The sequence below is a fragment of the Argentina anserina genome, chromosome 4 (genome assembly GCF_933775445.1).
Source record: "Argentina anserina chromosome 4, drPotAnse1.1, whole genome shotgun sequence".
NCBI classification, from domain to species: domain Eukaryota; kingdom Viridiplantae; phylum Streptophyta; class Magnoliopsida; order Rosales; family Rosaceae; genus Argentina; species Argentina anserina.
Genome location: NC_065875.1, coordinates 1247776 through 1271448, shown reverse-complemented (window position 1 = coordinate 1271448; position 23673 = coordinate 1247776). Strand labels below are relative to the sequence as shown.

At 38.0% G+C, this 23673-nt stretch overlaps 1 protein-coding gene across 1 annotated transcript; it reads left to right on the top strand.

The window, feature by feature from the left end:
* Window positions 1–20616: 20616 nt before the first annotated feature.
* LOC126790861 (uncharacterized) lies at window positions 20617–21162 on the top strand. The gene has a single exon (XM_050517218.1). It carries the CDS (start codon window positions 20617–20619, stop codon window positions 21160–21162), a length of 546 nt encoding a protein of 181 aa, XP_050373175.1.
* Window positions 21163–23673: the final 2511 nt, after the last annotated feature.

Genomic DNA, 23673 nt, shown 5'->3' with positions numbered 1-23673 from the left:
CCTCTTCCGTTATTTCATTTAATATAAAAGTACTTTGCTCGTGAGGGGACATAAAACTCATACTCCGTGCTACAAGATTAACATGACTAATATCCTCGTAAAGAACATCCTGAATAATATCATGAGTCTTCTCAAACTAAATATCATCAAGAAAACCAACACTCGCTAGGTGAGCTAATATATGAGCAACACCATTTGCCTCTCTGAATATCTATTGGATATTGACGAATTGAAAAGTTTGCATGTATACTCCACAATCCTCCAACACCTCCCCACATCAAATAAATTAACATCCACTCCATGTAAAGCCGTAATAAGAAGGAAAGAGTCACTCTCAAAGTCAATATCAGTCCAACCTTGGTGAACACCAAGCAATAACCCAGCCCTACAAGCTTCCACCTCCATGCATAAAGCTGAGTGGCCTTGTGAGAAGGGGCTAGCAACTGCTGCAACTCCCACACCTTCTGCATTACGTGTAATGACGCCAATACCGCCACACCCCAAACTTAAGCTAAATGCTCCATCAATATTAATTTTGAGACGGCCACTAGGGGCCACACCCATTTTGTGGGAACTCTCTTACGCTTGACAATAACCTTCAAATGATACTTCAGGTACTTAGAAAGATACATACTCGCCCATTGTGCCGTAAACACTGGATCCTAAACCCTATCTTGCCACAAAATTTTATTCCTTGCAGATCAAATTTACCAAAGCAACACAAAAATAAATCTTGTGTACCTAAGTCAACGACGTCCAAAATGTCCCAATACTAATCTACCATACTAGCAGCCGGGGTAGAGAGGACCCTACTTCCACACTCAGATGTTGTCCATAACCCATGCATAGCCATGCACTCTTTAAATAAATGCAAGCTCGTCTCTGGTAGATCATCACACATCAAACAATTAACATTATCTATCTCCACTCTCTTTGCATGGAGAGCAGTATGTGTAGGCAAGTAATTCTTTAACAGTTTCCACATGAAAACTTTCATATCAGAACTCCACACCATTTTCCAATAGTTACTCAACGCACCACCCACCATCAAGCTAGAAGAAGAGGCCACCGTACCAATCTTTTGAGATTCTTTGAAGACATAATACCTACTGCAAACATTGTACACTCCTCTTCGATCGTAATGCCACACTAGACAATCAATAGAGAACCTAAATCCCAGAGAAATGCGGACCATGGCCTCCACCTCTGAGGGAGAGAACATCTCAACTAAAAGGTCATACAACCATATTCTGTCATCAGGATCAATTAAATTCTCTACCACAAGATCTTTAAAACCCTCAATTAGAGCAAAGAAAGGTTGAAAGGTATACGGAGAGGGATTCTATTTATCATACCACATAGAAATATCCTGCCAATATACTCCACTAGGTATACGAAGCCCCAGTCTTCACTTCAGCCTTCATAAAACTCATCAAGGGGAAATACCGAGCTTTTAGTACTCGGGCAAGGAGGATTCCGGCCTCTGTAACAATCGCCAACCTTGCTTCGTAAGAAGCGCAAGGTTGAAAACATGTATGTCACGAAATTCCAATCCCTTATGTTTCCTTGAAAGGCATAATGAATCTCGCTCTTATTCTCTTTATCTCCCCACCAAAACTGAGCCATAAGCTTATGTATCTCGCGACACAAATGAAGAGAAAGCTCAAAATAATTTATGACTTACAAAGGAATAGACTGAACCATCGCCTTAATCAAAATCTCCTTCCCGACATTACTTAGGAACTTTTCTTCACAACCCTTCATTCTATTACGCACCATCTCCACAAGATACCCAAACGCTTCTTCCTTAGAGTAACTCACCTCAACCGGAACACCGAGGTACTTGTCATGCTTATCAACACGCCTTACACCCAACACACTAGCAAATCTCTCTTACTCAAGAAGATCAACATTCTTACTAAAAACAATGGAGTTTTTTTTTTTGCAAATTAACCTGCTGCCCCGACTTCAATTCATAATAAAAAATCACAGCCCTTAAGCGACCCACATCTTCATCTTCCGCCCGACAAAAAATGAAAGAGTCGTCGGCGAAGAAAATGTGAGTAATACTTGGAGCACTAGTACAAATTTCTACACCCCTAAAACCTCCACATATCTCAGCCCCCGAAATCAATCTAGAAAGGTCTCCACACAAAATAAGAACATATATGGAGATATTGAATTACCTTGTCTAAGACCTTTCCCTGGCCGAATATTCCCCTGAGGGACAACATTTAGTAAGAAGGAGTACGAAACAATAGACACACAACCCATCACCCACTCTATCCACTGCATATGAAACTTCATTTTCTTCATCACTGCCCCCAAGAAGGAACATTCAACCCTATCATACGCTTTAGCCACATCCAACTTCAGCACACGATAGCCATTCTTACCACTCCGTCTTCGTTTCATAAAATGAGAAATTTCAATCGTCAACAAAGAGTTATCAAAAATAAGCCTACCCGGCACAAAAGCTCCCTAATAAGGTGATATAATCGAATCCATGAGAAGCTTAACACGATTAGCAAACATCTTTGACCCAAGCTTATAAAGAACATTGCACATGGAGATAGGACGAAGTTGACTCATATTGTAATAACCCTAAATTTCAAACAATATTAGTTTGATTTGAATTCTATAAAATTTCGAATTTTAATTAGAATGAATGTGTTTGGGTGCGACGTTATTAAACGAGAAACGGAAACGTTCTCGGAACGTTTAAATTGAAAAACGTTACAATTCCGTAACGTTTATATCGACTTTTATTCTGTCGATCGTTTGCGAAAACTTCCTTCACGAAAGTTGTAGAACTCGTCAATACGAGTTCGTGGATATGTGACGCGTTCTAATCGGACGATGTATGTAGAAGTTATTAACGTCGGAAGTTAGTTTCCGATTTGGAAACGAGTATATAAAGAACTTTTCTGTTTTAGGGTTTCCATTTGTGGAAACCCTTCTCTCTCTCTTCGGGCCGCCTCCCTCTCCCTTTCTCTCTTTCTCTCTCTTTCTCCTCGATCCCTCTCCCTCTTACTCACGGCCTCACCACCGATCTCCCTTCACAGGGAGACGTGATCGTCACCGCCTAGCCAGGAAGCACCGCACCGCTCCCCTCTCCAACCCCCGAGCTTGCGACACACGAACTCGCCGCCGAGACCTTCATCGCTCGCCCCGAGCTCCTTCGCCGACTCTGTGCTCAAGGAGGGCACGCCTCCTCTTCCTCTTACTTCCGGAGCCCTCCACGACAAGGGCTGAACCTCCATTCACCGCGCGGCCTCACCCCTGCTCGAAATCGACGTCGTCGGCCTCAAGCATCACCAACGACGAATCGAAGCCTCCACGGTTTAATCTAGGTATGAATTGATGAATTTGACGTTTGTGTGTGATTGTATGATGATTGGGAGTATTTGGGAGGATTTAGGAATTGATTTGGAAGGGTTTCGGAGGAGAATCAGAGGTGTGGAGGAGAGTGGAGCACCGCCGCCTTAGGCGGCGCGTGTGAGTGCGTGTGAGTAGCCTAGGGGCGGCGTGAGGCCGTGGGAAGGGCGGAGGAAGGAAGGGGAGAGATTTGGGGCGGCGGTGGTGTGACACGCGCTGTTGGGAGTGTCGGCGCGTGGGCCCCACGCGCGGCCTGTCGGAGATGGCGCGTGTGTCACACGCGCCGCCACGTGCGGCGGAGTGAATAGTTTTGACAGAAGGGTATTTTGGTAATTTACTTAAATGTAAATGTAAATTTTATTTACTACGGTAAATGTAATTAAATTTTACCTTCGGTAAATGTAAATATAAATTACTTTCAGTAAATGTAAAAAGTAAATTGTAAAAGGTAATTAGTAAATTTTATTTACTGAGATTGTATTTACATTTAAATGGTACGTATACGTACAGAAAAACGTATACAGTATTTATACGTACAGAAATACGTATATAATATTTATACGTACAGAAATACATATATAGTATTTATACGTATAGAAATACGTATTAATTGTGTAATTGTACAGTAACCGTGAATAGTAACAGTGAACAGTAACACTGAACAGTAATTTCGTAAAACCGAAAATTGCTGAACAGTAACCGATTATTACTGTTTCGGCATTTAAAGGTTTACGAAACGATTCTAAATTCTTTTCTTATCTTTTCAAGGTGATCATTAAATCGAGGAAAGGAATTATTATCGGGAATTGTGGAATTACGCTCGAGTCGATAAGGTGAGTAAAATCTCACATATTTACGAATCTACCCTCGCGGTGATTCAAGATTTTGCAAGAGTATTTAATAATGAATTACAACATGTATACAATTTAGTGGATTACATATATACTGTATAATGGTAATAAGTATATATATATATAATTCATTATATTATATACTGTTATTAATTCATTAGAAATGGTCATTTCGATGACGGAAGTTTGTGAATTGAGTATGTGTGGTGAAATATGACATGTATAAGATATAGTGGACTATATATATATTGTATAAATGGTAAATAAGTACGAGTATATATAGTTTGCTATATAATATACTGTTATGATTTTATTGTGATTATATTGAGCATGTGATTTGAATTGTACAATATGATGTGAGATTATTGTACGGGATTTTTAACATTGAGATTGTTAAAATGTGAATTGTCTTCGGACCTGATTTTTGGTACAATATGATGTGAGATTATTGTACGTGTTTGGCAAGTCGAAACCTAGCCTTTGGCCGGGCGAAAGTTACGATACAGTTAGAGCTCTAGTCTGTCTGCCTTAGTACTGCATGTGAGGTAACGGGTGGTTATCTGCTCATGGGTACTCAGTTTATTTGGATGTTGGGTAGCGGGTGGCTATCTAATATCAGCGGTGTATTACGAGAGGGGTAACAGATGTGTACCAGCGTTCTTGGTACCCGTATTATAAATGCATTGGGTAACCATAAGGGTTACTTAATTTTCTCATGAGCGTTTCATTTCATATTCTTTGGGACAACCAGATGGGCTGTCCATTGACTCATGAGGACATTTATATTTGTTGTTTTGTGATATTTCGTATATTTTGATATGCGAATTATATTTTGATTTTACTCATACGAGCTATAAGCTTACCGGGTTTGTGTTTACAATCCCGGTGCACCAATTCGATGGTGTAGGGGATAATTCCGCAGGTGCTGATTAGTGGAGGTTGAGTGACGACTACAGAGGCTCGAAGTCGTTCATATCCTACTTGCGGTGAGGTTTTTAGTGTGGATTTGTGTGTGAGAATTTGTGTAATTTTATTGTGAGATTTGTGAGTGATTTGTGAGGATTATTACATTTCCATTTTATGTATGGATTATAAATTTGGGTTGTAATAATTGGTTGTCTGAGTTGAATTGAGAACTCAGAATTGATCCGCTGTTACACTTTAATGATTTCGATTTATTGAGATTATTTTGTGTTTAACGACTTTAGAATTTTGAGTTTTAAGCTCGAAATTTTGGGGTCGTTACACATATGTTGCACTACATCAACTTTAGGAATCAACGTAACAAAAGTTTTGTTGATTAATCTCAATTTTGCTCTCGACACAAGGAAGCAACGAATCGCCTTTATCACATACTCCCCCACAATTTCCCAAAAGGACTGATAGAAACACGAAGAAAATATGTCTGGCCCTGGCGACTTTGTAGGTTGCATTTGACAAAGAGCGCACAGAACTTCCTCGTTAGAAACATCATGTAAGAGTTGTCTATTAGCTTCATCAAAAATCAACGCAAGGACATCAACTATACTGCTATCAAAACTAGAGGGCTGAGAGGAGGTGAACAGATCACCAAAATACTCAAGCACCACCTTCTCATTTCCCCATCCTCCTTGCACCACTGCCCGTCAGAATTAAATAAGCCTTGAATATAATTAAGCTTCTTTTTACTACTGGCCTTGTAATGAAAATACTTTGTATTTACGTCACCATCTTGAAGCCAATTTTTTTTTGCACGTTGCTTCCAGAAAGACATCTCTTGAGAGACCAACAACTCTAACTTTGATTCCAACTCTACCTATCAGCAAGAATAACCATCAAACCACTAACCCCATGAAATAAGGCAAGTTGATCTCTAATAGCCCTTATCTCTAATTGTAGCTATTTGAATTTTCCAAAACTCCAATCCTCCAAAACATTACGAGTATAGGAAATCTTCTTACATACCAAAGAAAAGTCATCACCACCAGAGGCACTATTCCAACCCTTCTCCACCACACCCTTGCAATCGGACTCTTTGATCCAAAACTCTTCAAAACTGAAACGTTCCTTCTTTTGTTTCTTTCTACCCACCACCTCTTTTACCTCCAAAAGAAGAAAAATTCTTAGGTGCGGACTCCCCTACCACGTGGCTATGGGGCAGCCCAATAAAAATGCAGCAATTTATTCCTAAGTTCCTATTTTGCCCCTGTTTATTTCCAACACAATACCTAAAACAGTCATATGCTATGCCCTTATTGCATAGCTCCATCGCCCCACACAAGAATCTCTCCCAAAAGAATTGGGAGATGGTCTGAGTCATGCTTCGCTAAATGAACAACACAAGAAGCAGGGAAGAGAGTAGCCCAACTATTCGACGCCATGTAGCTATCTAACCGAATCTTAATCAGATTACCAGCACGCGTACCATGCCATGTAAAAGCCGGACCACTAAATCCTATTTCTTGCAACTCATAGAACTCCATGGCATCTACTAACACAACCATCTGCCTCCAATTTCAAATAACACCACCCTCTTTATCTTCCACAGAAATAATCTCATTTATGTCTCCTCCCACCACCCAAGGCAAGTTTCCATGCAAATTATGAGTTTTCAACAAAGACCAAGAAAAATGACGATTCTCCTGCTTGGGTTGACCATAGAAGCCAATGAACCGCTAATGATTTGGATCATCACCACATCAAATGAGACTCTGAAAAGGACTGCACTTCCACTCAGGGGCGAAACTAGAAATATAGAATGGATAGGGCTGGTTTAAGGCATAAATTTTTTTTTGATAGAAAATTAAATATCTAAACAATTTGTAAAGAATATATTGTAACTAAAGAAAAATAGTGAGAAAATTGAGGAGATAATAGAAATAAATATAGATTTATTAATAGAAAATAGTAGACAAAACTGTAAAGTAAAATAATAGAGAAAAAAATTGACAAAGGAAAGAATTGGGAAGGAGGAGAAAAAAAAAACAGGAATGAAAAAAGAGAAAAGAGAGAGAGAGAGAGAGAGAGAGAGAGGAGATAATAGAAATAAATATAGATTTACTAATAAAAAGTAGTAGACATAAATGTAAAGTAAAAAAAATAGAGAAAAAAATTTTAAAATGAAAGAATTGGGAAGGAGAAGAAACAATTAGAAATGAAAAAAGAGAAAAACAAAAAAAAGATTGAAAAAGGAAAGAATTAGGAAGGAGTAGAAAAAAGAGAAAAACAAAATAAGGAAGGTGGGAATCGAACCCTTTAGCCAATTCCATTGACTCAAACTTTAATAAAAGTAGCACATATATTTGGTAATATTTCAGCACAATTTTCGACTGGACTATAGCCTTACCAGCCCGCCAAGTGGTTCCGCCCCTGCTTCCGCTTTAACATCATCCCAAAGCAAAACACAGCCCCCAACCCTATTAATACCTTTCCCTTTCTTCTTATGGACAAACCTACAATCCACACTGAAACTATTCTTCCACCCTGCTACAAATAGTAATCATCTCCTCTGCTGTACAACGAGTTTCACTAAGAAAAATTAACCCGAAAATGTTGAGGGCACACAACCCTTTAAGATCATTCATTGTCTGAAGGTTCCCACTCCCTCAACAGTTCCAAAGCACTACTACATTCATCATGCGTGATGGTAGGGCTGGGCATTATGGACCCATAAAGCAGTTTCAATCGGAACCGAACTGCATTTTTTGATTCGGTGACCAAACCGCTTGTGGATGACGTCATACGGAGTGCAAACCGCACCGAACATGTTTGATGCGGTGCAACTGCAGTTTTGCTCTTCAAACCACTCGAATGGAACCGAACCGGATCACATTTATATATACACATGTAAACCCACAAACCTAATACCTTAGCCGTAACTTTTCTAGAGTGTATATATATATATTCACCAACCCTAGCTGCAAACGTTTTCCTCTCTATTCAATTAGTAATACCCACTGCCGCGCCGCATCCTTTCATTCTTATATTTTCAGTTTCTAACCATTCACCACCTTTCTCAAACCTCTCTCTCGAACTTAGTTTATGCAGAAGGATAGTTTCTTTTTGTATATATCTATTAGTGTTTTGGATTGGTAGAATGAATGAGGCTCTAGGAGCTAGTTGGTTAGAGTGTTTTCAATGATTTGGGTTGATTAGGAGTTGAGAGAATTTGATTAGGGACCCGGTCTCTACTCTGATATCGGCAAGAAAGCTAGAGGTCCTTGCATTTTCTTTTTAATCACTATTTGATTATCCGTTTAGTTTCATTTTTTATTTTTATAATTTCGTTCTTCACTCATAATCTGTAATTTCTCGGTGTAGATCTTCTTTACATGCATTATTACTTATGGTGTTATTTTGATGTTTTAAGCAGGTATGGTTTACATTATGTTTTGTGTCTTGTAGAATTCGTGCTCTGTTTCTGATATGAACTTTCGTTGTGCTTCTCCAGGCAATCACTTCGAGCAGAACTAAGAAAGAAGATCTTCTTTTGGGGGATGTGAGCACTCAGCTCAAGAACAAGAACATCACGACTGATGTTAAAGTTGATACCAATTCAAATGTAAGTTATCAGCCACTTCAAATTACTAATCCCCTTACGATGTCAGTATGTATATTAGTTTTGGCTGCGTACTTGCAATCTTAGATGGTTAACAACAATCTGTTTTGGGTTTCATGACTAGTGTTTGCATATTCTTGTGGGGTTTTGTGAATCATGCAAACTGAACCAAAGGTTAATCGTTATAAGTTGGTTGTTCATGTTAGTGCAACAACATTGATTTATTTTACTTAAAGTCATGTTGATTTCTAATAACTGTAGTTTTTTTATGTAGCTTAGGGTTGATGTGTAAACATTCATCAAATCTGGAAACATCACATGATTTTGGAATATGATACTCATTTATTTGATTATGTGTTGGCTGATGATAGTATTTATAACAACTTTTCACAACAATTACCGTTAACGAGCCCGCACCTGGTCTTAAGGCAATCTTGAGCTTCATTGTACCTGATCAAAAATCTCGAAAGGTAAGATATCTTTCTGTTCTTCACAAAGCATTGTTGTTGCATCAATTGTATCAACCATTTTGTATCCCTTATAACGGAGTTGCCCCATATGTCTTGATATATATGACTATATGAGGTGCATTATTACACAACATTCTGATTTCGGATAATTTTGAAAACAGGTGTGGAGCTTCAATACCAACATGAGTATGCTAGAATAAGTACTAGCCTTGGATTGACTGCCAACCCTAAGATAACCCGGATAACTGCACCAGAAGCTCCTTATAGAGTTATAGTGATGATGTGCTAAAGGTGCGTTTCTTTTAAAGCAACTGAGTAAACGACATACTGAGTTTTTTTTTCTTATTCTCTTTATCTACATGCTATGGTATTTCCCGCCTGATTGTTCTGTATATTTTTAAAGGATGTTTTCACTTGATTGTCAGCACTTTTAGTGGACTGAAAGATACAAGTGGTCCATCATTTAGTAGGAGAGTTCTCATCTTTTAGATTCATTTTGGCTTTTGTAGATCATGGAAGGGAGTTCACCGTCCTTCACAAAACTCCATCACCGTCGCCAAGTCCCAGCATTGCGACCAGTCAAATCACCCCCTCCCTGATTCTTCTGCTTCCACCACTTCCACCTAGTTCATCAGTTTCACCAGTTCTTGAAGATGGTGACTGTTCAAACAAGAGGAAGAATAGCTCAATGGTGTGGGAGCATTTCGTCAGGATCAAGAATCCAGATGGGAGCTTGATGAAGCCTGGTCATTCAAAGCGCAACTACTGCCCTCAAACTTATGCCAGCGACACTAGAAGCAATGGTACATCTGCAATGAGGAGTCATCTGCTCCAAAATTACATGAAATCCCCTGTTTTGGAGAAGTGCAAGAAGCAGAAGCATCTTATTTTTGAACCCTCAGGTCAAGGAGGTAACTTAGTTGTTGTTGCATATGAGTATAAGAATTCTAGGCGTTATATTGCGAGAATGGTGGTTCGTGATGAACTGCCATTTTCCTTTGTTGAGAATAAGGGGTTTAAAGAATTTATGAGGGTGACTCAACCCGAATTTGTGCCTCTTCCATCTAGGAGAACAGTAGCTAGAGACATTTGGAAGCTTTATGAGGATGAGAGGATTAAGATAAACGATTTTCTAGTCAGTAATAGGCAGAGAGTTTCATTGACCACAGAAATATTAATTATATGGTGTTAACTGCTCACTTTGTATATGCTAATTGGAAGTTACACAAAAGGATTTTAAACTTTTGTGTGATTCCAAATCACAAGGGTAAGACAATAGGAATGCTTGTTGAATCATGTTTGATCAAGTGGGGGATTGAGAGAGTGTTTTCTATTGTTGTAGATAATGCGAGTCCAAACCAAGTTGCTCTAGATTACATGAAGGAAAAGATAGGAAATTGGAATCAATTGGTGTTAGGGGGCAGTTTTCTGCATCTGCGATGTTGCTGTCATATTCTAAACCTCATTGTGAGGGATGGAATGGAGGAGTTAGACAGCTCCATTGATGGGATTAGGAATTGTGTCAAGTATATTAGGTCATCACCGGCAAGACTAGAGAAGTTTAGGAAATGTGCTGCTCAGGAAAAGATTGATCACAAGGGAGGCATTGTCCCATTAGATGTTCCTACACACTGGAATTCAACATATTTTATGTTTGATGTTGGATACACGTACAAGAATGCTTTTAAAAGGTTTGAAGATGAAGATCAGCAGTTTGAGGTTTATTTCCAGGAGAAAGTCAATTGACGTAAGAAAGCAGGGCCTCATGTAGCTGAGGATTGGGAAAAGGCATCAAGGCTTATCAAGTTTCTCAAGATTTTCTATGATGCAACCTTGAAATTTAGTGCAACTAAGCATGTTACTGCTAATGAGCCATTACTTTGGATGTGCACTATTGTTGGTGAGCTGGATAAATGTGTGGCTAGTGAAGATCCTCTTATTTTTAGCATTGGCAACTCAATGAGAGCGAAGTTTGACAAGTATTGGTTGAAGGTTGAAGATTTAAACCACATTCTTCTCCTTACTGTAGTTTTAGATCCAAGGTACAAGACATTGTACCTCGAGTTCTTCTTCCCAAAGCTAATGGCTGACAAAAGAAGTGCAAATGAGGTTTCTACAGAGAGGGTTAACGAAGTGAAGAAGACTCTAACAAAATTGTACTATTTTTATGCTGGTAATGCCCTCTTTTTGGTTTTTTTTTTGTGCGGTTCATTTATATTCTGATTTTTATGAAAAGAAGACTACTTGAACAACTTTTCCTTGAATTGCAGATAATGATCCAGTGGCTGCAGCAGCTTCAAGGAGTGTGACAATGCCAATGATTGAGTCTGCAAATCCACAAGCCGAAGAGGATAGTCATGCAGCAAACCTACACTTGTTTAAGTTGTTGCGACAAGAAAAATATGTTGTTGTGATCAAGAATGAGCTAGACAAGTACTTCATGGAACCTGCAGAAGACCTTTCTAACAAAAAATTTGAGATTTTGTCTTGGTGGAGTGAGAATGCTTCTAGATACCCCATTTTATCCCAAATAGTCAAGGATGTGTTTTCTGTTCCTGCTTCCACATTGGCTTCTGAATCAGCATTCAACCTTGGAAAAAAGATGATTTACCCTTTCAGAGCCTCACTGACGCCAAGAATGGTTGAAGGATTGGTATGTCTGAGTGGTTGGCTAAGGGGTGATGGATTTCAAGCATTTAAGGAGCCTACCAAAGATGAGCTGAAGTTATATGAGGCGTTGGAAAAGTTAGAAATTGGTAAGTTGTTCTTAATTCGTTCCTTTTTGAATAATAAAATTCGCAATAGGTTGGCTTACATGTTCCTTGTTTGTGTTTTCCACTACATTGGACTTTGATGATAGATGGAGAGATTTCTAGTGATGAAGAAAATGAAGAATGACTGAGGAGCTGAGCTGCTAAGTAGGAGTTTAGTAGAATGAAGTTGCCAACTTATTTTGTAACCTAATTATCAAGACTTTAAGTACTTATTCAGTTATTTAGGACGGTTGAATATTTAATTTTAATAGTATGTAAGGATATGACTTATAAGACTTAATTATTATTATTAATGGTCCGTAACTGGACTTGGGATTGTTGATGATTGTAGGTTGAGTATTTCTGCTATTTTAGTACTTATTTATTATAGAAAATGCAAGATGTTGTCCAGGTTACCATGAAATGCGGTTGGTGCAAACCGCACCGGACTGCACGCTAATGCAATTCAACCGAAATTGCAGTTGTTATAATTTTGAAGCAGTTATAGTTTGTAGAATCAACAAACTGTAAATACAGTTTGCATTGTGGTTAGTGTGTCAAACCGACCCGCACCGAACTGCGCCCACCCCTACGTGATGGGTCGAAACCTGTAACATAAATTAGTAATTCTATTTTGAAATAAATATAGTTTTGAGTTATTTTTTTTTTAATTTTTTTTTTCTTTTCACTCTCTCTAGTTTTCAATTAAAATTTTAATTTGTCGAATTTTAAATTTTATACGGTAGAATTAAACTAGACGTCGTCACGAGTTCGTGAGATTTTATAGAACATGGTTCGGATATTGAAGTTATTTTTAATGATTTTTGGAAGTTTGTATTATCCAAGAATTATTAAAAATAGATTCTGAGCCGTCGATCTTCTTAAGTCGGTTGAGTTGGTTAAATCTGGGCCGTGATTTGTGTATATATAATTTGGATTAGATTGAGAGGCTTGAGAACTAAGCTCAGACCGACCTTGGTCTCGAGCTACTCTGCAAGTTGATGTTGGGAGGAGTTCTTGTCATCCGATCATTCTCTGGTGCCGTCCTTGCAGCAACAGCTTCGTTTCGGTGTCGCCGTTATCCATATGCATGGTTTTAGTTTTTGAAGAGGAGCTACGGTGAGAGAGAGAATCAAGGAGAAGAAGGCTCTACAGTTCCACCCATGGTTCTGTGCTTTTGATAGATTCTTCTTTCGGTTCAGGTATCTTGTTCAATCAGTCGAGCTCTTCTCTGTGTATCATTGGTTTCAAGTTTTGTTTAAGTTTGAAGAAATTGGGGAAGTTGAATTACAGAACCACTGTGTGTTCATCGTTCACGGTGGCGGTGGTGGTTGTTCTTGTTGTATGTTGCTTTAGTTAATATACTAAACATGACTGGATGATTCGGATTGCTTGAATTTCGAGAAAGGTGACTGATTCTAGGTTGAACTGTGAAGGATGGGCAGTAGACACGTTGAAATTGAATTTGAGATTGGTTGAAATTCTTGAAGTTGTGATTTAAGAGAAGATTGAGGTTTTGGGTTTCTGTAGATTACAAAAAGTAAAATATATGAAAAGGAAGGAATGGATTGTTGTATTGGAGTGGGACAATCAAGGTGGTGTTGGTGAGTGCAGCCTTTGTCCAGTTGATAGCTTATTTATCAATTTGGTTTTGATTCTTTGCTTGGCTCGGTCAACAAGGATTGTGGGTTGTGTTTGATGGGTCTGAGGCCTGGTAAAGTGAGGAAAAATATGATTAAGGAGAGATAGGGTGATGAGAGATTCTGAGATTATAGTGGTGTTTCTCTGGACTTGAGCTGAATTTGCATGAAAGGAGTGGACGATGTTGGAATAGCAATGTGGTGGTGCTTGTAAGTGTGAAGTTGGTATATATTGTTAATGTACTGATGGAATGGTGATCATTCTTAGCTATTGTTGATTTGATAGACTTGAATCCCATGAGATGGAATAAGAACAAAATACTACTCATTTCTCTAATTTTTATTAACTCTACAGTTTAGTAATTCATGTTTCAATTTCAACTAATTATTTTTTATATTTTCAAATTTTTAACAATTTAATCATTCTATTAAGTCTCCGTCTAATTGCACCGGTAAGTTTCTGACTTGGCAAACATCACATAAAAAGAAAAAAACCACTTAAACGGTGTAATTGGACGGAGATTTAACAGAATGACCAAATTATTTAAAATTTAAAAGTATAAGGAGTGATAATTTGAAATTAAAACATGAATGAGTGACCAGTATTTTATCTATGAAATAATTATACCAGTATATAATTTGGGTGTAAAGAGTACTTGGAGAGTAATTGAAATCAAGGAAATGGGAAGTTTCGGGAGAAGTATCTTAGGAAGAAAGATAATTAAGCTATGAGCTATATTGAATATATTGGTTGAATTATAGAGGTTATGAAGATGGGGTTTAAAGGAGAAGAAAGATAATTGCTTTGGAAATGAAGGATGAGACTAGTTGGGTGTCCTTATCAATTTTAAGAATTTGATTGACCTGACTCAATGACAACCGTTAATTGAGGATTCAAGATATATTGCGATATGACGAGCAGAAGAATAAAGATCCCAGAACGTGTCACCGTGTTTTCAATGTCGCTAGCAACATAGCTAACTTGGATTTCAGGTAGGGTTTTTGGAGAATTTCTTATATTTTAAATTGATAATTAGAATTTATATTTGAATTTTGTGATATGTTTGATCTTGTATGATTAACTCTGTTATCACCTTCTATAAAATCATTGTGATCAATATGTTATATATGATAATTGTTATTGCTTTCCTTAAGATCATTATTTAAATTGACATACATAGTGCATTGTGAGATATAGTAACTAAGCATTTGAGAGAGAAGAATGTGGAAAGCTGAGATTGAATGAAACTAATACATTTTGCATAGTTGAGTTTTCTCATGGGGCATATCAATATCTATGGTCAGCCCAACGTGCACAAATGTGGGAAAAGTATGCCCCTTCGACACATGAGTCGATAAAAAAATTTGATCGGGTTTGGAAGACCATGAGATTAACAAGACGACTAGCAAAATAGGCACATATGCGATGAGATCCTACCGGCGGTCAGTTTATGTGTCGGAAACATTAGTCACCTAAGGTGGGTAAAGTACACGGTATGAGACGTGTAAGCTCTTCTTATTTTTGATATATGGTTTGACATCTGGTAATGAAGTGGAAGAAGTCCTTTGCAGTTATCCATTGCATCATTGTTGTTTATTTGTTATTATTTAAGAACTTATGATGGTAATATCGATAAGATTTAACGTAAGAGATTGGATCATACTGAGCATAAGTTCACCCTTATAGATTGCTTGTTCAAGTACGTACAAGAAGCATAACTGTGACAGTTGCGAAAGGGTCAAGCTAGATGCGAGGAATTATTTTATTTGTAATAGATTATGTTTTTAAAATTGTTTTATTTTAAAAAGATTTCTGTAAATGTGTTTTAGCTTATTTTATTTTTTCACACTCGCGTCTCGGATCCGACATTAAATATTTCTATTTCACCGACATCGAATAGGGGCGCGACGCGATAAAACTGGACCATCACGGAAGAGCATTCAAGAGTACACTCAACACTCATAGTCAAAGCATCAGTCATCACTGCTAAAACACAAAGGGAACCAACCACACCCTTGACCCCTATGCAGTGAAGAACAACCGTTGTCAACACAGGCCTAGGCCCCATAATTAACTCCCCCGAAGCAGCCTCCAAACTATGAATACCTCTGTAATAGTACTCTCGTGGATGAATACCTATCGTTTTTTTTTTCTTGGCCAATTTACTTCCACCACCATGTTGACCTCAGTATCAGACCTGCAATCTAAGCCCAACCTAACTAGGCCCGCAACAACCTCCTCCCCCACACGTGACATATTCACCAAAAGATTAAGATCAAAATTAAAACTCCCATTAAATGTTGAGATTTGCTCCTGCGTCACACATGCTACAATCCCGCCAATTCTGCTTCCATGATTACTACCAATCCCGGAAATACTCCTTCCATCCACCTCCATGGACGTCACCGCCCCACTGTCGATGCCTGCTCTGACAAGACGCCGTCGTTTAGCCACCCTAATGAGAGTATGAGACACAGAACGACTCGAATCTGATCTTCTCTCTGACCCAAGCTCACCCTCAGCGACTCCATCCCCACTTTCATCAGCTTCCCACTCACCCCGAGACCTTGGCATGTCGGAGATAGGAAACTCTGACGCTTTCATGGCACAACCTTGTTGTTTCTTTCCCTGCTCAATATGGGAGAAACCAGAGCAACAGGCGACCGAAGTCGGCCCAGTAACCACTTCTCTTTCTTCTCGACATTCAGCAACTGATCATAGGCGACAACATTCAGATCCCCAGCCGCCTTCCAAGGACATCTTAATCTAGTGTGGGACAACAAACCACAATAGAAGCAAAAATGAGGGAGACACTCATACTCTAGATCAAAACCACTAGTCTCCGACCACCCCAATGGTCGAAAGTTCACCCACTTCTTCAACGGATGCTCCACGTCCACCCCTACTATGATTCTGAGAAAAGCACCTAACGAGCTTGCCGAAATTCCCTTCTCTGCTCGTAAAAACTGGCCAACCACAGTGCCAATACACCAACCTATGTTCTGAATCCGGTTATCCGCGAGATAAGCCGGCGGGAGACCACGAACTCGGATTCAGAAATATTGATCACACAAATTCACGTCTAATGGGTCCTCAGTTCTTGTAGTGGCTGCCATAGCTCGTAGAGCATTATCATACAACCATGGAGCCCCTCGAATCACCCTCTTCAGATTCTCCACTCGCTTGAACGAAAACAACACCCTCCCACACCTAACGACCGACACTGAAATCCGATTTCGATCTGGAGGATCTGACTTCATAATCCAAAGCCTTTTCATCCCACTTATCAACGCCTCCACCTTAAAAGGCTTCACCGACATCAAATAGCAGACACGAAACCAACACCTTCCCTCCTCCTCCGGCACCACTTCTGGAATCACCAATTCCACTTTCGTCTTCGACAGAGCAAGTTTCCTAGCAAACGAACCCACTACCTTCTCCATCTTTTCCCAGATCCAAGAAAAACAATCGACAAGAGTGAAAAACCACACAAGACACGCAAGCATCTGCCTACACCCAGCCACTGTCACCCAAACCCACGAAGAAAACCTAACGTACTCTCACACGGAGAGACTTTTTTTCTTAGAATTACTACAACAAGATTTTTCCCACACACACACACACATATATATATATATATATATATATACGTGTTTTATCTACGAGATAGAGTAAAAGTTGAGATTAGTATAACTTATATGAAACATTACTTATTATCCTTTTTAATTAACTAAAATTGAGGTGAGATAAGATAAGTGCACTACTACACAGGTTTACATCAACAACGTTTGAAAAACGCCATAAAATGAATTATGTTGCGTTTTTTTCGACACCATTACCAGAGATTGTAATAAACTGACACCATCATTTATCTCGAATGTCGATGGTGTCGGTTTATTTAGCCTGATATTTTTGTTCGGTAAACAACCTTTAAACTTATGGGACCTATGACCAACTTTAGGTAGTTTACCTATATATGTCACGTACACTTCAAAAATTACAACAACTATATATCACTTGAAAAGTAAGCACTTATATTACATTATTAAGGGCTAAACTTGCTCTTTAACTGTCGCACCCCAGGACTATTTCCGGAACCGGAATGCAACAGTATTTGTCGTAACCCCAAATTAATAAGCAATTGACACATCAAATCTGACGTGTCCATTACCTATCAACCAGAAACTACAAAGTTATGAAAGGAATAAAAATAAACTGACGATTACACATGCAAACACAATCCAAGCTCCACAACAGAAACAACAACAATCCAACAAGTTGAAAAACACAAGAATCAAAGTAAAACAGTAACTTTTCAACACAATATATGTTAGGGGTATAATAGAAATTTCACATGGTCGTAAAAGGATAAGTTTAGCTCGGTAAAAACCAAGGTTTTCACCCTTACATCTCCGATCACCCATCCGGCCAATAAATCCCATTCCTAACACTTCCAAATTGACATGCAATTACCCAACAAGCTCCTCAACACATCAACACAACCAAAATCACAATTCTAAAGAAAAAGAGGTCGATCTACTACCTCATTGATTCTCCGAATTCGAATCGGAGCCGATGCACTCCACCTCCCCAATTTCGAGATGTTCTTGCCGCCATAGTATTTATCATAGGTTGCGCCACAGCTCCAAGGACCTTGGTCTCACCACCAATTCATCACATCATCAGGGAAACCAAAGAGAACAAATGCAGGGTGGTGGTTTTGCAATAGGACGATGATCAGTGAAAGAAGAGAAGTTTTCAAATTCGATTCTCAAGGAAATTTGATCCAAATTGGAACTATAACGAAACAAAGGAAACAAACTTACCAGATGTGACGAGGATTTCTCAAACAAACTTACCAGCCGGAAAATCTTATGGCTTTCGAAGCTTTAGTTTCGATCTAGTGAAGAGATTGCTCCAATCTGACATGCAGTTGGGGAGTTTTGTAGAGATGAAGAAGAGAAAGATAATGGCGGTGGTGCACTGGCCCAGTTCGGCCGGAGGGCAACGGCACACGGCAGCAAAGCCTCTTCGTCTTCTTGGTTTTGAAGAGAGAGAGAGAGAGAGAGAGAGAGAGAGAGCTGAGACCTTGAGCCTCAAATAGAAAATGGTGGATGGCTCAGATTTCACGATTTATAACCAACAACCAAGATTAAAAAATAAGGAATAAGAATTTTCTAAAAATAATCTCAAGACACTTAAAACTTGAACTTTAGTAGAAAATAAACTGAGCGTTGAAAAAATGTTATGTGAACACTCACGCGCTCGTGTCAACGTATTACTTAATAATCAAATATTAAACCACAAATTTAATATCGCGGAAAAATGTTAGTTAACATGTTTTATATATCGGGAAATGACGTAAAAATTTTAGGGGCTCACATTAACAATACATTTTAGTTATGAAATTAGTCTTTAACAATACATTTTATCCACTCAAATTACTAGCTAGTTGAAAGAGTACTGGCGTGGGTTAAAACGTAATGGATCGATATCAACCAAAACTAACTTTCACAAAAGCTATGTTTAAACCTGGTTAAAGAGGTCAAATACAAGAATTTCAGAAGCCTAACGAAGGATTTATCCACGTGACTTTGTCAAATTATGGAGATAAAACTTTATACATCAATTACCAAGTACCAATTTTGTTATTCTGAATATGTGCTTGAAATAGACGGACCAGATTTATTTGTATTTTTTTAAGATACAAACCCAAATGTATTTCAGAACCTGATGGAACATTTTATCTCTGCTGATTTCATCAAATTATGAAGGTACCCGCTAACGCGTCAATTACCAAACACCAATTTTATTATCCTGGATATGTGCTTGAAATTGTATTTTTACCGATACAAACCCAATATAGCGCCGCAATCTTACGTGGCATGTCATGTCACATTAATAATTAAAATTATATAAAAAGTCATTTTAATTGAAAAGACAATCATATCCTTATTAATTTAACGGTTCTAATGTTCTTTTTATCATTTCTTATTTTTCATCACAATAATGCTTCTAAAATACAATTTAAAAAATTAAAATTTACCAAAATATGTTTGAAATATCTGTGTGCATGTGCGTAATATATATATATATATGCACAAAATATATTTATTTTAAATTTCAGACGAGGTAAGATAACTACAACATTTATATTTAGATGAAATTTTTTGGTAAGAGTCTTTTTGTTTTTCTGAAAGGGAATATTCTTTTATTAGGGTATAATCGATTTTAGGGGATATGTAAGGTAACAAATGTTATTTTTCCTAAAATATACATATTTTAATTGATACCAAATTTAATATAATTATGTCGATGATAATCTTTCTAGTGACAAATATGTCAAGATTTATGATTTTCTTATTTAATTAATTTACATTTACAATTAATTAATGACTAATTAATTAATACAATTATCATATAGGCACCACACACATATATATCGCCTACACGCACACATACACACACATATATATTTATATATTTCAAGCATATTTTGTATATATCGTATTTTTATTGCATTTTGAAAATATAAATGATATAAAAAACTATAATTTTTTATAATAATCTAGAGTCATTTGATTAACAATCTTAAAAATTGTCTTTTTATTCAAAAATGACATTTTGTGATTATTGTAATTACTGACATGATTGAGATTGTGGCGCCGAATTTAACGACATATTATGACGGTAAAACATTTTTTTTTATAAATATATATCATCGAAAAGATAACCTACAAGTATATAAAAAAACAAAACAAATTTTGCTGCAACATGTACGTGTCCAGTGCTCCATTTTCAAGTCACTTGTCTTTCTCACTGCATGACATACACGTCTGTTTGATCTCCGTCTCTCACTTTGCCACCTTCAAACATCTGTCACCGGCATGCATGTTGCCTCCCGAGTCGTTCTTATAATTTACATAATTTTCAGGTCTTCGGCAGTTCAGCCTTTCTAGTTATGTTGAAGCCGTAAGGTAACAATAATGTCGTCTTTCTCTGCTATCTGCTCCACACTGGTAAAACGAACCATTCCACTTTGCTTGGTATCCAAAACAAGCACTAGCTCCATTACTCCCCCTTTGTTTTTGTCACTCAAAAACTCTATCTTTCCTAATCGACCACCGATTTTAGTCCATGCTCGATTATCTGACTCCCCCAGCGAGTATCCTACTCGAAGACCACCGGAGTTTTCTCCTCCGGTGCCGGACTTTGATCGGCCTACTGTTCCACCTGTAGTACCTGGAATCTCTACCTCTCCGGAAGTTTGTATTCCAAATACCACTCCACCTGAGGTCAGCCCTTATCCTCCATCAATCGACCCGGACCCAATTCCGGGACCAGGTTTTCCAGTACCTCCTAATCTGGATGTGCCACGACCTTTTCCAGATAACCCGACTCCAGGACCTGACATACTGCCACCGCAGCCACCGGATGTAGTGCCTCCACCGCCTCATGGCCCTGAGATTATTCCACCACCTTCACCGCCACCACCGCCCACCGGACCAGGCGGGCCAATAATCGTGATCTAAAGGTTTGAAGTAGAACGCAGAGAACATAGAAACTTGTAAACATAGTTGTGAGCTTTGGCAACAACGAACGGCCGGGGTTTTATGTGACGCATGTGATAAGTTTTTTTTTTTTTGGTCATGAGCATGTGATCAGGTTGCTTACTGAGTTATTGTGCAATGGTCTTGAAGTTGCATCACTAAGCCAAATAAAAATTACCTTAAGGTTGTAAAATTCGAAAAAATTGCATTGGAAAGTTAATCAGATTTTAAGGTTGTATGTTGATAGTTGAGATCGAAATATATTGATCACCACATTTGAGTCATCTTGTCACTTTACTCTTCACACTAGGGGTGGGCACCGGACGAGACTCTTGTCACTTTACTCTTCACTAGGGGTGGGCACGGGACGAGGCTCATCCCACGTCCCGTCCCACTCTTTTGAATCGGGATCGGGACGGGACGAAGGTTTTTAAGAATGTATTCCACTCGGGATTAATCCCGGTTGAGACGTGATCGGGACGGGACAAATCCCACATTCCTATGAAGTTAAATAAAAACCTATATTTTTATTTTTTTTCATAACAAAGTAATATTTAATAATAAAATTTAAAAAAAAATACATAATATGTTCAAAATATTATAATCTACCATTATTATTTGAGTTTATATAATTTTGGAGTTATTAAGAACATAAATTAGTTTTAATTTGATATAAATATATAAGAATTTTAAGTTTTCATTAAAGGTGGGACGGGACGAAGCGATATATAAATTATTCGTCCCACGTCTCATCCTATTATTATGAAGCGGGACGGGATTGGGACGGGACGAACGTTTTTAGACCTCCCTCCCGTTCCGTCCCTATGAATTTCGGGACAGGATCGAGATTTCTGTTTTTTATGCCCACTCCTACTCTTCACAAATACCATTTGTTTAGCTAGCTGAACTAACAAATACTGTAACGACTAATAATTAGTTTTCATTTGCCGCCGGTGAAGCGAAACTAATACGCTATATTAACTATAATATCTAGGACGTCTGGGTTGTATATTCGTACGTTATGGTCGTTTACCATATATATGTACGTTTTATTTCGATTCAAACCATACGCAGTAGTGGATCCAGGATGAAATGGCTACCGGGTTTAAAAAAATCTATTACATAAATAAGAATATAGTGTATTTTTGAGTCTATATGGCCTTACGGTATGATTTTTTGAGTTGATAAAATTTTCATTTAGCTAATAAGTATTGAAAAAGTGACTGTCATTCAAATCTTATTAACAAGTGACGATGTTTTTTTATGCAAGTGAAAACTTCATTTTGTTATTAAAGTATTTCAGCACCACAACAACAATAATGTAACCTAAAACTAAAAAACCAAACCCAGATGTAAAATAATAAATAAGATAAATTTCATTACATGTCTAAGTTCTAATCGGTAAGACTAAGAAGGAGGACTGAACAAGAACAAAATGAAATGCTTTTAGGGGGAGTTGACCTAACACCCCTGAATTAACATAATCAAGCCTAACCAATGAATGTAAATAGGTATGGTAGGTTAATTATATTTTACAAATATCCTACCAGGGCTGCAAGACTAGCCTAAATCTGCCACTGACCATATGCTATATGAACTATAATATCTAGGACGTCTGGGTTGTATATACATACGTTACGGTCGTTACCATATATATGTCCGTTTTATTTCGATCCGAGTGTGGTTTGTTTAGATCTTCTCGATCGATCTCCCATATATATATATATATATATATATATATATTGTGATACTCTTTTTACAAACCCCCCGGAAAGTTTTCACTTTGCACCCTAAATTGTACATAATATATGTATATAGAAACTATTGTATGCATAGTTGTCTTGGCCCCCTAAAATGTACATAATATATATATAATCTGTCGTACGTATGCATAGTACTGATAGTAGGCCGGGTATATATAATATATTAATTGGTAAATTGTCTTCTATGGTATAGCAGTTATTGCATTTCTTATCTATGGTTTCGACCAGACAATTTAATTTGTTGGTTCTTTGTATCGGTGTGTGCTCAATCTAGCTAGCTAGGTTCGTTCTTGTTTTTTGGTTCACGCTCGTTGAACGTTGATCATGCATCACTAGCTAACCTAATGGAGTATTTCTCCTTCATCATCACATGCATCATGTCTCCATTCAATTTATAATTATCGATAGTCCATAGGGGAATAGTGCATTGCTCTTTTCACAAGCCGGCAAAGCCAAAGAGCTCATTTCCTTTCACGTCCCGTCCCTCCGCTAACTTCCCGCCACGTGTCACCCATAAAAAAGCATAACACCAAAAGCATAAAAAACAAAAGAAACACTGGGACATATAATAATTTTTCCCGCCAAAAGTATAAAAAACAAAAGTAACTCCCATCACATCCGTCTCTCCGCTAACTTCCCGCCACGTGTCACACGCTAAAGAGTAATTATTATGTATAGGTACTTCAACAATTTAATATTTATGTAGGAAAAACGGACAATTTAGTACTGA

Coding starts and splice junctions, on each gene's coding strand:
- LOC126790861 (XM_050517218.1), top strand. CDS start 20,617: ATGTCGTCTTTCTCTGCTATCTGCTCCACACTGGTAAAACGAACCATT.